General features: G+C 45.1%; 1 protein-coding gene across 1 annotated transcript in view; it reads left to right on the forward strand.

The window, feature by feature from the left end:
- NT5DC3 (5'-nucleotidase domain containing 3) overlaps positions 1-15,065 on the forward strand; it is a 64,584-nt gene that overhangs the window by 29,908 nt on the left and 19,611 nt on the right. The window contains exons 3-5 of the mRNA XM_033220864.1: positions 5,400-5,474; positions 5,944-5,999; positions 13,656-13,746. Coding sequence (XP_033076755.1) covers positions 5,400-5,474; positions 5,944-5,999; positions 13,656-13,746 — 222 coding nt within the window. The remainder of the gene's footprint in view (positions 1-5,399; positions 5,475-5,943; positions 6,000-13,655; positions 13,747-15,065) is intronic.

Genomic DNA, 15,065 nt, shown 5'->3' on the forward strand with positions numbered 1-15,065 from the left:
ACTGTCTGTATTTTGATTTTATTTGTCCACCAAGGAATAGAAAGGGAGGGGTAGAAAAGCTCTTGATTTCATCTCCCAGCTTCACACCTTAGTCAGCATTTTTTCTCATTAGTTGGCACCATTGATCACCTCATTGTTCATATCCAAAGCATCGGCTGTGACCCCTCACACTCCGTGTCCGTGTCTGATCTCTCAGCAAATGCTATCCTCTCTTTTTTCCTTTAAATAAACTTTTAGGATAGTTTTAGGCTTACGGAAAGGTTGCAAATACTGAGTTTCTGTATGTATACACCCAATGCCCAGTTTCCTCCAATGTTAACACTTGACTAAGGTACCTTTGTTACAACTAAAGAACCAATCTTGATGCATTATTATTCACTAAAGTCCATACTTCCTTCAGTTATTTTTAGTTTTTACCAAATGCCCATTTCCTGCTCCAGGATCCCCTCCAGGACACCACATTACAGTTAGTTGTCATGTCTGTCAGGCGCCTCTTGGCTTTGACAGTTTCTCTGACTTTCCTTGCTTTTTTAAATGACCTTGACAGTTTTGAAGCATGCCAATTAGGTGCTGTGTGCATTTTCCTTATGATTAGCCTGGGTTATGGGTTTGGGGGAGGAAGACCACAGAGGTGAAGTGTGGTTTTCATCCCATCATAGCGAGAGCCTCCCCAGCCTCCTCCAGCTGCCTCCCCTCCTCCCCTCCTGCTCCTTGAACCTCCAAACCCTTTCCTACTTCTGCCTCGGAGCACTCTTTCTTCTCCCAGATGAGGCTTGCTCCTGGCTTGCTTTTCTTCCCCCCACTGCCCCCCGCTCCGATCTCCCATCTGTGAATACTTGTATTGCATTTTCTTTTAGAACATACACTCTGAGGTGTTATATTCTGTGTGTGTGTTTGTGTATGGTCTGCCTCCCCAGGTAGAAGGGGAGCTTTGCAGGGGCAGACACCTTTGTCAGTTTTGTTCACTGCTGTATTCCCAGGCCCTGGCACAAAGTAGGAACTCACTAAACACTTGACGTCTGCATGCATGAGTTCCGCAGGAAAGTGAGAGAGTTGTGCTTCATGTGGGGCCAGCATTCTGATGAGGTCATGTTACTCTAGCATCGTGTTTTGGGTGGGTTTTAGAGAGCTTAGTTTTTGTGCCCTTCTGCATTGCCTCTAATTAGACTCGTAATTTAGGCTACTTTAAATATTAAACTGAGACCTCTGGAAAACAGATATGTTTATAGGCCTCTGGACCTCAGGAACCCACAGCAGTGTTGTAATATAGAGGTTTTAGCTGTGTCTGAGAGCTGTAATTACCCAGGACTGTAGGAATTGGGCACACATGGAGAAGTCCTGGGTTCTCTGCTGCATTTTGGTATTAACTTTGCTTGAAGCTGTAGGGACGTTTCTGTAGCATTTTCAGCGGAACGCTTTGCTCTTTATCAGCACACAGGAGTTTGCCCAGATTGTAACTGGGATTAGAACAAAGTCAAGGTACTAAAGGAAGCCAGACTGGGCCTAAATTAGAATTTTAATAAAAACCCCAAGTCAAAAGGTTTTTAATCTTTTGTTGGAGGAAACTGGGCATTGGGTGTATACATACAGAAACTCAGTATTTGCAACCTTTCCGTAAGCCTAAAACTATCCTAAAAGTTTATTTAAAGGAAAAAGAGAGCATAGCATTTGCTGAGAGATCAGACACGGACACGGAGTGTGAGGGGTCATAGCCGATGCTTTGGATATGAACAATGAGGTGATCAATGGTGCCAACTAATGAGAAAAAATGCTGACTAAGGTGTGAAGCTGGGAGATGAAATCAACGCTTTTGTCTTTTATATTTCTTACTCCTTTTAGAGATGCCAGTTATCTCCATAATATCTCACCTTGGGTGAGTCTTTTTATTTTTTCCCCCTTGGGTGGTGAAAAGTTTCTAAAGTATGAAAAGTCCTGAAAATCTAGCTGAGACCATTGGAGAGGACTGTAGCCAACTGGCCAATGTGAGCAGCTTTGGTTCCTGAGCTGGATGTCACTGTTAACAGATGTTCTACTGATGCTATGTGTGTATGTATTGGAAATGGGCCAATCATGAGGGTGTTTTTGACCAGGCTGGTTGTATGGGGAGATTACAATTTTGGGGCAGGAGTAGAGCATAGACCCTAGTCAAAATGGTTCGACTAGAAGAGGCCTTGGAGAAGACTTACCTAAAGTCATACAGGAGAGTAACGGGCTAGTAGGGTGGACCTAAAACCCCAGGCTGCCAGTTCCCAGTCCAGCAAAGCCACTCCATTTTATTGAGCACTTGCCATGTGCCAGGCACTGCCCTGACTTGCCACACGCATTTTTGGGCTGAATCCTTTGCACTTCCAAAAGGATGGGATTCTTGTTATCTTTACTTAGTAGATGAGAAAACCAAGGCTCATCAGAGGGACAGATGACCTTGCCCAGAGTCACCCAGCTAGCACATGGCGGGAACAGGGTTTGAAGCCTGGTCTCTCAGCCTCAGAACCTATATTCTTCATTATGACATTGTCCTGTTGCGGCTTTTCCAGCTGCATCTGACAGTTTTCAAGGTCATTGATATGGTTTGTCTGTGTCCCCACCCAAATCTCATCTTGAATTGTAGTTCCCATAATCCCCACATGTCATGGGAGGGGCCTGGTGGGAGGTAATTGAATCATGGGGGTGGGTTTTTCCTGTGCTGTTCTCGCGATAGTGAGTAAGTCTCAAGAAATCTAATGGTTTTATAAAGACAAGTTGTCCTGCACAAGCTCTCTTGCCTGCTGCCATGTAAGATGTGACTTTCCTCCATGATTGTGAGGTCTCCCCAGCCGTGTGGAACTGTGAGTCCATTAAACCTCTTTGCTTTATAAATTACCCAGTCTCAGGTATGTGTTTATTAGCAGCGTGAGAACGGACTCATATAGTCACTCACTATGGTCTTTGGACCAAATAAACATTGTGTATTTCTCAGGGGTGGCTCCCCAAGAATAACATTGAGAGTGAGAGGCAAAGGGAATGTGAGTGTGTGGAGGGCATGTCCTGCTGGGGAGCCTAGATAAGCATCATTAAAAGAAAGAACCAGCAGACTTTTCAGCAGTAAACACTCTCAGTGTAAGTGCCAGCAATCAACTAAAATAGTTTGTGCTCCACTTGTAACTGCAGAGGCTTTCAGCAAACTTGTTGAGCCCCTCTGAGGTGCTGCTGTCACAGGGAGGCTATGAGTGTCCAGTATATGGCGGCTTAGAGTTGGTTCAGAATTGATTATGTGGTGGTTAGGGGTGGACTTGGGTGTGATGCGGACCTGGGTTCAAATACTGGCTCGACCGCTATCTAGCTGTGTGACCTTGGGCAAATTCCTTGCCGCTGATCTTCAGATTATTCAATAGTAAAATAGACTTGAGATGCCCTGCTTCCTTTGTGATGGTGTAGTGAGGGATAAAGAAAGTCATAGAAAGTGTCTAGTGTGTGGCATGTAGCAAATGCTCAGTGAAGGCACCTCTCTCAGTGACATATTAAAATATTTCCTTCCTGTCTGCCCTCTTATTCATCCATCAGTCACGAGTTTAACAGGAGATTGCAGAGCTGCTGAAGTCCCTTGGCCCCCCTTCAGTAAGCAGATCCAGGGTGCTAGGCGTTGGGTTCTGTGTCAGCTTGTCAAGTATGTCTGCAAAAATGCAGGACCATACACAGGGTTCTCAATTCTTGGAAACGCCCATGATGGAAATGTCAGTTTGGTGATTTCTTGGCACACATGGCTGGTGGTGGATAAATGATCCCAAATGTGACATTTGAGTTAAGTGCTTCGTGCAGCCTGACTTGAAAAATTGCCACATGCGGGTCAGCCTGCTGGTTCCAGGAAATGTTCTTGTACAAATGGAACCTTGGCCATGAAATATTAGCAGCTCAGCCATAGAAGGAGGTTTCCTGGGCATTTAATAGTTGTCTGGATTTTAACTGAAGCAACTTGCATCACAATTAGAAAGTCCTAGTGATGTGGCCTCTCTAGACTCAGGCCTGCAGGTCTGTGGTCCAAGGGCAGAGGGGCAGTGAGGAGAGCAGGGGAGAAGGCCCCAGCCTGATTCTCTGCCCACCACACCCTAGCTTGTTTCATTCAGAACCTCTCATGTCCCTCTGAATAAAATGGGGATGGTAGGGCCTACCATGTAGTAGCAGCAGAAATGGTGCCCACAGATCAGTGCCATCCACAAGGTAGCTGGTGTCCTAATTCTGAGATTTAGGGAGAGAAGTAAGGACTTGGATACCTGGTAGATATCCAAGTAGATAAAGAGGAGCCAGCAATTCTGCATAGTGTGAGGAATGGCTTGAGAATAGGAAATACCAGAGGAGCTGGGCTGCTGTATTAGTTTGTTTTCACGCTGCTGATAAAGACTTACCCAAGGCCGGGTAATTTATAAAGAAAAAAAGATTTAGTGGACTCAGAGTTCCATGTGGCCGGGGAGGCCTCACAATCATGACAGAAGGCAAAAGGCACATCTTACATTGGCACAGGCAAGAGAGAGAATGATAACCAAGTGAAGGTGTTTCCCCGTATAAAACCATCAGATCTTGTGAGTATGGGGAAACTGCCCCCGTCAGTCAATTGTCTCCTGCCAGGTCCCTCCCACAATACGTGGGGATTATGGGAACTGCAATTCAAGATGAGACTTGGCTGGGAACATAGAGCCAAACCGTATCTGCCGCCTTCACAACTGTTCTGAGACAGAGTGCTGGATAGTAACTGTAATCCATGTGCCAAGGAAGGGCCTCCCTAGGCCTAGTGTCGAGAATGCTGTGTCTGATAGCCATGGGGTTGCCCAGCTGTCCAGATGAGAAAAGCAATGAAAGCTCTGTGGAGAGGCCCCACTCTCAGAAGTTTTCACCTTAAGACTCTCCATGAAACCTGGTAATGGGGCCGTCCAGGGGCCTGCCACATCAAGGTGCTCATATACGAGTTAAATGGATGGCTGACAATGAGTTTGAGCAAAGTTGTGCTTCCAGTATTAGAGGGCACTTTCCAGCCTCTCCACAGCAGCCTTGAAGATAAAAGCAGGGAGTGCTGGGTGGAGGTTGAAGCCGATGTGTTGCTGGGGTCTTAGGGATCTGGGAGTCTAGGGACACAGGTACGGGAGGGAAAGAGAGGAGAGAGTCGAGAGAAGTTGGCAGGGGAGGGAACGAGGCCCAACCTGTGCTTGGGCAGATAGACAGGGCGCAGGGCAGGATGGAAGGCTCTGGCTGGGGTGCTGCTGGGAGGCACTTGGTCTGGAAGCGGAGGGACAAGCTGTGGTCTGCCTGTTCTGACTCCAGCTTCCCACTGGTGTATCAACTACCTCAGCCTTTGTACAAGGGCCAGATCTGGACAGGATCCTGCACTTAGCACATTGTTGGCTAAAACCAGTTCCTTTCTTCTTTCTTAGTATCCAGCAGAAATCAGGAAGTATGAGTACGACCCAAATTTTGCAATTCGTGGACTTCATTATGATGTGCAGCGGGTAGGTTTACTTCTCCTGTTTTTCTGTGGTTTAATGATGTTTGGAAATGAAATGTACTCTTGGTACTTCACTGAATGGGCAAATTAGTTTTAAATTATATTATTTGGGACTGCAGAACCAAATTATTCACATATCTTTGGATAGAATCTTCTGGAAGCAACTATATTAGAAAAGCATAAATGCATTTAGCTATTTAGGAGGTACTGTTTATTTCTAGTAGTCATTTTGGTGTTTTGAGGAAGAACCACTTGCCATATCTATTTTTTTCCCCTGTCTTTTGCAGATAGGCCATTTCTTTAAAGAGCTGTACAGCATAGTAATTAACAAGCAACCCTTTCAGGAACATACAGTGTGCTTCCTTGTTAGGGCAGCCTAATGTTGATAGGATTTGTGATGACACCTGGAAGGCTCATGTAATATGCAAATGGTTATACATTATTTACATGTGTATATGTTTATGTTTTTAAAGGCAGTATTAATGAAGATTGATGCTTTTCATTATATCCAGCTGGGAACTGTCTACAGGTAAGAGTAAGAGGAGATACATTTAATTTACGTGAAGTAACCAGGTGCTTTGGGTTTCAGGACCCTCTGACTGTTCAGTGATGAGGAGGGCTGCAGTGTGGATATGATTCATCCACTCACTCACTTATTCAAGAGCATTTGTTGAGGCCTGCTACCATGATAGGTGCTGAGGCTTGGTTTGCACTGATGTCCTCAAGGAGCTCAGAGTGTGGTTGGGAAGTCATGTAAGTAAACTTGACTGCAGTTCGGAGTGACAGAGGTGATGATAGAAATGTGCTCAGAGGTGGCCGGGCGTGGTGGCTCATGCCTGTAACCCCAGCACTTTCAGAGGCCGAGGCGGGCGGATCATGAGGTCAGGAGATCAAGACCATCCTGGCTAACACGGTGAAACCCTGTCTCTATTAAAAACACAAAAAATTAGCCGGGCATGGTGGTGGCCTCTTGTAGTCCCAGCTACTGGGGAGACGGAGGCAGGAGAATGGCATGAACCCAGGAGGCGGAGCTTGCAGTGAGCTGAGATTGCACCACTGCACTCCAGCCTGGGTGACAGAGCGAGACTCCGTCTCAAAAAAAAAAAAAAAAAAAAAAGAAATGTGCTCAGAGGTAGGGAGCAGTTGGGAGGACTGGAAGGAGGAATGGTTTTCCAGAGGTGCTAGCTGGCAAGCTGAGGGAGGGTCCTGGTGAGGAGGCTTGGAGCAAGAGGGCTATGGGGGTGAGGGAACAGGGTTCTCCTTCCCACCATGGTATTTGGGTGGTTTGGATATTGAGACTTTTTTTTTGGTCTATTAATAGCTGGAAATCTTTGTAACTTTTTTTTTTTTTTGGAGATGGAGTCTCGCTGCGATGCCCAGGCTGTAGCGCAGTGAAACAATCTAGGCTCACGTGCCTCTGCCTCCCAGGTTCAAGCAGTTCTGCCCCAACCTCCCATTTAGCTGGGACTATAGGCACGTGTCACTATGCCTGGCTAATTTTTATATTTTTAGTAAAGACAGGGTTTCACCATATTAGCCAGGCTGGTCTCGAACTCCTGACCCCAAGTGATCTGCCTGCCTCAGCCTCCCAAAGTGCTGGGATTATAGGCATGAGCCACCAGACCTGGCCATCTTTATAATTTTTAAATTATGGACGATTTTGCCTTTTTTAATTCTCTAATTTGGAAGGGGATTTAGGAGTGTGATTTGTATTTAGGTTTATAGTTATACTTAAAAGTATGCACATCTTAGCTTACGTTCTTCTCTCACAGACTGTTTGTTAAAATTAATGCTTGTTTGCTTTTAAAATCAAAGTGGAACATGGATAGAGTCACACAGTGAAACAGGATTAAAGGTGTCACGGGGTCAGCAGCAATCTTTTGTGCTCCCCGCTGCCCCCAAAACCTTTAAAGTCTTTAGATTTTTTAAGTAACATGCTCATTCTTCTATTTCCTAATTTATTAATTCTGGACATTGTCCCTGCTGTGATAGATAAGGACTTAGCTTTCTGGCACCTCCTCCCACTTCTCCAGTCTCGTTCCTCTCATCTCATTCAGATTTCAGTTTTTGGTGGTTATACTGGTCACTGTTTACATTATGACTTAGAAGGTCTTATCTGGTTCACTTTTTGTTGTTGTTGTTACTGAGACGGAGTCTCCCTCTTGTCACCCAGGCTGGAGTGCAGTGGCAAGATCTCAGCTCACTGAAACCTCTGCCTCCCAGGTTCAAGTGATTCTCCTACCTTACCCTCCCAAAGAGCTGGGATAACAGGCATGTGCCACCATGCCCGGCTAGTTTTGTATTTTTAGTAGAGATGGGGTTTCACCATGTTGGCCAGGCTAGTCTCGAACTCCTGATTTTAGGTGATCTGCCCGCCTCAGCCTCCCAAAGTGCTGGGATTACAACTGTGAGCCACCATGTCCATCTGGTTTACTCTTAAGCCAGGTAGTGCAGTGCGATTATTTTCTTTCTTGTACAATATTTTGTTTTTCTTAGATTTTAACAATAATCTCAGTTTTTGTTTGCCTAGTTTTCTGTGTAGGAATCTCTGCTTTTTTCCAAATGGTCCATTACAAATGTCAGGCATGTATTTATTTTCCAATAATTCAGATGTTTTCAATAATCTGTCACTTTTGTTTTTTAAAATTGACTGTCCCCCCTGGTCTGATCTGGTTTGGTTGCTTGTCTTGGGTCTTCCCTTCCCTGCTTTCCATGTTTCGAGTTCCCTTCTCTTCCTCTCTCTGGCTTTCCTCCCTCATTTTGCTGGAGTGTATCCTCCAGTAGCTTCCTGGTGCCTCCTTGTGCTGAGCCTTTCTGTAGCTTGTAGTAGGGAATCAGTTGTTGTCATGGGTGTACCCTCGCAGGCCTCTGTTGTCAATGTTAAGTCAGATACCTTCTTTGCATCCACTGTTTGTCTTCCAGTGTCTTGTGGAAATGTCTTGTCTGTTGACATCTCTGCTCTCATTTCCTTTGACTGTTTTTACTCTCACTTTAATGGTGTTTCAGGATGGAGAGGAAGTGGTGGTGATGATGGTAATAGTAATACTAATAGTGACCAGCAAATATTGAATCTTACTATGGGACAGGCACTGTTATAAGGGTTTTGAGTTAACTCATTTAATCGTCAAAATAACTATATGAAGTAGGTACTATTATTAGTGCCAGAGGTGTTAAGTAACTTGCCCCAAGGTCACACAGCAAATAATTGCCTGGGCTAGAATTCAGACCCAGGCAGCCTGGGACCAGAGTCTGTGCTCTTGGCCACCATGCTGTGTGGCCTTTCTGAAGGTATAAGGGATAGCTGGAGTCCCTCAACACATTTTTTTGGGGGTTAGTGAATCTATTTTAGTATGGACAATTACAAATAATCTTTCCAACAAGATCACATCTTTTGCGGGAACATGGATGGAGCTGGAGGCCATTATCCTTAGCAAACTAATGCAGGAACAGGAAGCCAAATACTGCATGTTCTCACAAGTGGAAGCTAAATGATGAGAACTCATGAACACATAGAGGTGAACAATAGACTCTGGGATCTACTGGAGGATGGAGGGTGGGAGGAGGGAGAGGATCAGGAAAAATAACTAATGGGTAGGGTACTAGGGCTTAGTAGCTGGGTAATGAAATATCTACAACAAACTCGCGTGACATGAATTTGCCTATATGACAAACCTGCACATGTACCCCTGAACCTAAAAATTAAAAAAAAACAAAACTTTTCATTTATTTTGTAAGTAACATGTATATTAAATATAATTAATACATTTTTGTGCACATGTCTCATTTTCTTAGGAAAAATCTTTGTAAGTGAAATTGCCGGGTGAACGTTGTTTATTCATTTTAAGGCTTTTGTAATGACTCAGTTGACCTCCAGATTGTACCATTCCCAATAGACTTTTTAACGTATATTTTAAAGTTGTTGCTACATTTAACATATTCCAATTTTTAGTTTTTTTCTTTCTCTAAACCTCTTAAATGAACATTCGTTTGTTCCCTTACTCATAGCTCCTAATGTTTTCCCAGAATTATTATTGCAGTGGTGAAGGTGGGGGAGAGAATGAAGAAGGCAAGGTTATGAGAATCCTCACCAGGTGTCTTTGTTCTGTCTCTCCATCTCTGTTTCTGCTGTCGGCCCCCTCCCTAGACACTTACCCCTTCTCTCCTGGGATCTTGGGATTTGCTGCAGGGCACTCTATCCTGGACACTCCTGGACATTTTTGCCAGACTGATTCCCTAAATCATTACTCCCTATAATCCCCTCCTCTGAATCCCTGGATGGCTCCCTGCTCTCTACAGAATAAAGGCTAAGCCATATGCTTAGGCTTAGGTTTGAGATTTTTATCAACCTGCTTTAAACCCTTCGCTTCCTCTTCTTCCATACACAGCTGCTTAACTTACTAGGTTGGTCAAGACTCTTGTTTGCAAGTGACTGAAACTCAAACTGGCTCAGAAACTAATTGTACAGTCCACAGACAGAGTGAGTTTGCAGGTGTGGCTGGCTCTAGGGGCCAAATTACTATTTTCAGAACTCTTTCCATCTCTTGGCCTTCCTTTCTGACTTGGCTCACTCTCAGGCAAGCCCCTCCTTAGTGACCCCTGGCACTCCAGGCCCACATCCCCCCCAGCTCCAGGTCAAGAGGAACAGAGGAGCTTTGTTTCTTCACATTCCGCCAGAGTCTCAGGACTGAATCTCATCAGAATGACTTGGGTCATGTGTTTGGTCTTGAACCATTATGATGAAGAGAGGATGCCGGGCAGGCGAAGACAGCACAGGGATTATTTTCCCTTGACGTCTTCTTTCTTGTCACCTGGCACTTGCTCCTGCTGGAGTTCAGCCAGGGTGCAGTTTTCCTTCCTCTCTGCTTCTTGAAATCCTACCCACCCTCCATGGCCAACTTGTGGTGAGTCCTCTGCTCACCCTCTCAGCCTGAAATGCCCTTTCCCCCTCTCTTCTCCTGGGGTTCACAGGAGAAGAATTGCCTTGTTTCTTGTATATACACTGTCCATTGTGTCAAGGAGTGTGGACAGTAGAAAGAGCCACTGAGGCATTCAGGGGGAAGGAGCGTTCAGAATGAGGCTGTAGGAAGTTCACTGTTGCTTCGCTGCTGAGATGGGTGTTGAGGTGAGCTGGCCTTTGGAGGGAGTGTGTGGACTCGAGTCGCTCACACTTCCTGGGTGCAAACCCCAGCTCCACGGCTCACGTGGGTATGGTCTTGAGCAATCTCTGGACCCTCTGAAAGCCTTGGTTTCCTCGTGTAAAGCAAACATGATCCCAGTCCCTGCCTAAGGGGCAGCTTGTGAAGATGAAGCATATCTGCACAGTGCCCAAAATACAGGGTGGTGCCGCTGGGCTTCCTACCTCATGTCACCGAGCCTTGCGTGTGGCCACTTCCACTCTTAGCACTGGTCTCAGGGAAGAGTATTAGAGGGCAGGAGGATGTCTGATGGAGACAAAAACAGCCTTTCTCTGCCCCAATGTGTTAAATATGTTAAAAAAAAAAAAAAGGCCAGCCTACCCCAAAGCAAGTCATTAGGAAGCTTTGTACCTTAGTGGTTTAAGTGCCTGGGCCTGCAGAAATGTCACTTTTCTTCTCTTTCACTCCAAAAGGGGTCATGAATGAGAGAAGGTGGGAAGAAAATGTTCATCTCAGCCTAGTTTGTTTCTAAGCCCTGATGCAGGTCTCCAGTCCCTACACCAGGGTGAATTTTATGATGTTTGGGCCATAGCAGTGAGTGCTGCCGGCTGGGGAGGTGGAGAGGAGTCCCCCACCGCAGCCCCATTTTTGTACCTACATTTTAAGTTTTTACTAGGAACCTTGTGAAAAGCTGGGGTGGTTCCCTTCACAGCCACACTAGTGAAACCTCTCTACAGTGCTTGCCATACACCAACTATTCTATATGTAGTAGCTCCTGTGATCTTCTCAGTGACATCAGGAAGTAGGCACTTTTCTAGTTCCCTGCTTTAAGAATGAAGACTTTGAGACCCAAAAGAGGTAAATTACTTGTCAAGGTAATATCCCTAGTGATGAAGGGAGCGGGGATTTGAAGCCTTTGCAGATCTGTGCTCCTAACCTCGTGCTGCTCACTCTGAGAGGGGGAAGAGGAACTTCCACTTCGGTTTCGATGCTGGTCAAGGCTGCATTCCGATGTGGCCGGGCAGTCTGCCCATGCCTGCTGCAGTTGTGTGTGGCTCTTGGTTTGATGCAGCTGCTGCTTGGGGAATTCAGCTGGCAGATTTCACTGCCTCTTCTGAGTTGCCATTTGGTTGTTTGGCTCTTGTGGATGCAGCCTGGGTGGCTGTGCCTGTGCCTTAGAGGCAGCAGTGGCTTCCAAAGGGCAGAGAAATAACTCTGACCCGGCCGAATCACTTTACTTTTTATATTTTCTCTCCAGTGGTACAGCCTTAGCAGTGTGGACACGTGACTGCTGCTGCTCAGCAAGGGCTGATTTCCAAGGTCACTGCCTCAAACGATCTGGCTTAGTGCCCGTGTCTTATCTTATTTCTGGAGCAAAGATAAAGGGAGTCCAGTGTTTCTATTTTTTTCAAAGGCTGGTAGTTGTAACAGATTAATCAAGATCAGAGGCAAAATATTAATGAATCCACTCAGATAACTTTTTAAAGTAATGTGAGTGATGGAGACGGGAGGAAAGAGGTCGAAGTGATCTTTTTGTTAATGTTACATAGCAAAACATAAATGATATCGTACATAGGTTTTACTGTGGACCATGTGGTTTTGTATGCTAAGCAACCTGTTGTGTTAGTAACTAAAATTCTTCTTGAATTATTTATACTCCTGCTGTAGCACAGCGTGACATTTCCTGTACTATTCAGTCTGTAGTTTTGTAATCATTGGTGTCTATTTCTCAAGCACTTTCTCCTCCACAGAAGGGGTAGAAGAGCAGGTGTTTCCTCTCCTGACGCTTGATCGTGGATGAGTCCAGCTGAACAGGTGAAGGCACCTGCTCTAGTCACTGGTGGCAGAGTCAGGAGTGAAACCCTGGCCACTGACTTCACAATTCTTTTTTTTTTTTTTTTGTATGTGGAAGAAGTAGATTCATTTGCAGATTCCAGAGGCAGGCAGATGGTAGATGAGGAAACTGGCCTTCAGTGTCACAAAGCATTCAGGGTCATTGCCTCTCCAAGGTGGTGGTGTCACAGGGCTTCCTGCCTCATGTCACGGGGTTTAGTCCACTGAGCCTTGGGTGTGGCAGTTTCCATTCTCAGCACTTGTATTAGTCTGTTCTCACGCTACGGATAAAGACATACCTGAGACTGGGTAATTTATAAAGAAAAAGAGGCTTAATGGACTCACAGTTCCACATGGCTGGGGAGGCCTCACAATCACGGCAGCAGGTGAAAGGCATGCCTTCCATGGTGGCAGGCAAGACAGAATGAGAGCCAAGCGAAAGGGGAGACCCCTAATAAAATCATCCGATCTCGTGAGGCTTACTCACTACTACGAGAATAGTATGGGGGAAACAGCTTCGGTGATTCAGTGATCTCCCACCAAGTCCCTCCCACAACCTATGGGAATTATTGGAGCTACAATTCAAGATGAGATTTAGGTGGAGACACAGCCAAACCAAATCAGCTCCTATCTCAGGCTAGAGTATTAGAGGGCAGGAGGATGTCTGATGGAGACAAAAACAACCTTTCTCTGCCCTAATATATTAAATACATTAAAACAAAAGCCAGCCCACCCCAAAGCAAGTCATTAGGAAGCCTTGTGCCTTAGTGGTGTAAGAGCCTGGGCCATAGAGCCAGAAAACCTGGGTTCTAATCTTGATCCACCACTTCCTACTTTGGTAACCTTGAACAGGTACGTGACCTTTCTGTGCTTTAGTTACCTCAGCTGGAAATGGGAAGAGTAATAGTACCTTCCTCCTAGGACTGCTGAGAATTACACGAATGACTGGGTGTAATTCATATCTGGCCTATAGTACCTGCCATGTAATATTAACTATTATTATTCCTGCTCTTGTTACTGTTCTTGTTAGAAGAGTAGTAGTAGTAAATGTAGTAGCATCTTACCTGATATTTGTAGCATTTACTTGTGGCACATTTGGCCTCATCGTGACGACAGTGTCTTGCACCTCAATTGAAAAATCCCAGCACTGCACAGGGGTGTGAAAATCATTGGTCTCTCTAGTTGAGCTCTTTAACTGCACCGTCTGGTTTTTCCAGAGGCCTCAGTGTTGTCCCTGATGAAGAAGTCATTGAAATGTACGAGGGGTCCCATGTGCCTTTGGAGCAGATGAGCGACTTCTACGGAAAGGTAATGAGCAGCACTTTATTCATTTAATTAAAGCTGCCTTTTTCCTTCTTGAAACATGGCCTTGTCGAAGTTACCTACTGCTCATATGGAATTGACAGAGAAATTTGAGATTGTATGTTGAGAGAGACTAGTGTTTGAAGGGGACACCCCCAGATTCTTTCATGATTCTCCTTTCTGAAGCCCTTCCTCCACACCTGGTGAAGGCTGTTTTTACCTCCCACATACCTACCCCGTTTGCCACCCCATCTCCAGGAATGTCCCTAGTTTCTGGAGTGGACTCCAGAACAGATTGGGGCTGTCAGTGTGACAGCTACTGCTTCCCCTGACGAATGGCTGTGAAATGCCAGAGTTGATGGCTACACAGCCACCCTGTTTACCTTTAGGGAAACCTCTGCTTTTCTAACTTTTGTGGTTCTCTTTCCACTCAGAATTTTTCTTTCTTGTCTTATTGGATGCACTCACTCACTTGCTTTGTCAAAATGAAATGGAAGTTGCCCGGTCAGTTACTAAACTTAGTACAGATGGCCCCTGACTTAACAATGATTCTACTTAAAATTTTTTGACTTTACAATGGTGCAAAGCCATTGTAATTTCAACATAAATTACAGTATTCAATAAATTATATGAGACACTCAACACCTTATAATAAAGGCTAATATAAATGAGCCTTTATAGGCTAATATTAAATGTCCTGAGAATGCTTAAGATAGGCTAGGCTGAGCCATGATGTTTGGTAGGTTAGATGTATAAATGCATCTTTTACAGTGGGTTTATCAGAATGTAACCCCATCATAAGTTGAGGAGAATCTGTAGTATAAATTGCAAGCATTCAGAGAAAAGGTCTTTTTTAAGCTCAAATATGGGCTGTGAGGGTGTGCTCCAGTTCAGGAGAGTTATGTGCGTTTTTATGTCATTATGGGCAATAATTTGTTTGCTGGATTTCCTCTGTGCTTCCTGAAAGAGTGTGAACCGGAAGTGGGACTGGGCACAGGAAAAATCGGGAGGGGAAGGGTGATTAGACTCTCTGGGAGAAGTCAGGGCATTTCTGTTGATACCCTAGTTATATACTTAGAGTGAGGCATCAGCTCCACTATGAATGATAAGGAACGAGAGGAACATTTTACCTTTTTTTTTTTTTTTTTTTTTTTTTTAAAGGCAGGGTTTTGCTCTTGTTGCCCAGACTGGAGTGCAATGGTGCCATCTCTGCACTGCAACCTCCACCTCTTGGGTTCAAGCGATTCTCCTGCCTCAGCCTCCTGAGTAGCTGGGATTACAGGCACGCACCACCATGCCCGGCTAATTTTTGTATTTTTTAGTAG

The sequence above is a fragment of the Trachypithecus francoisi genome, unplaced genomic scaffold (genome assembly GCF_009764315.1).
Source record: "Trachypithecus francoisi isolate TF-2019V2 unplaced genomic scaffold, Tfra_2.0 Lachesis_group11, whole genome shotgun sequence".
Classification (NCBI taxonomy): Eukaryota; Metazoa; Chordata; class Mammalia; order Primates; family Cercopithecidae; genus Trachypithecus; species Trachypithecus francoisi.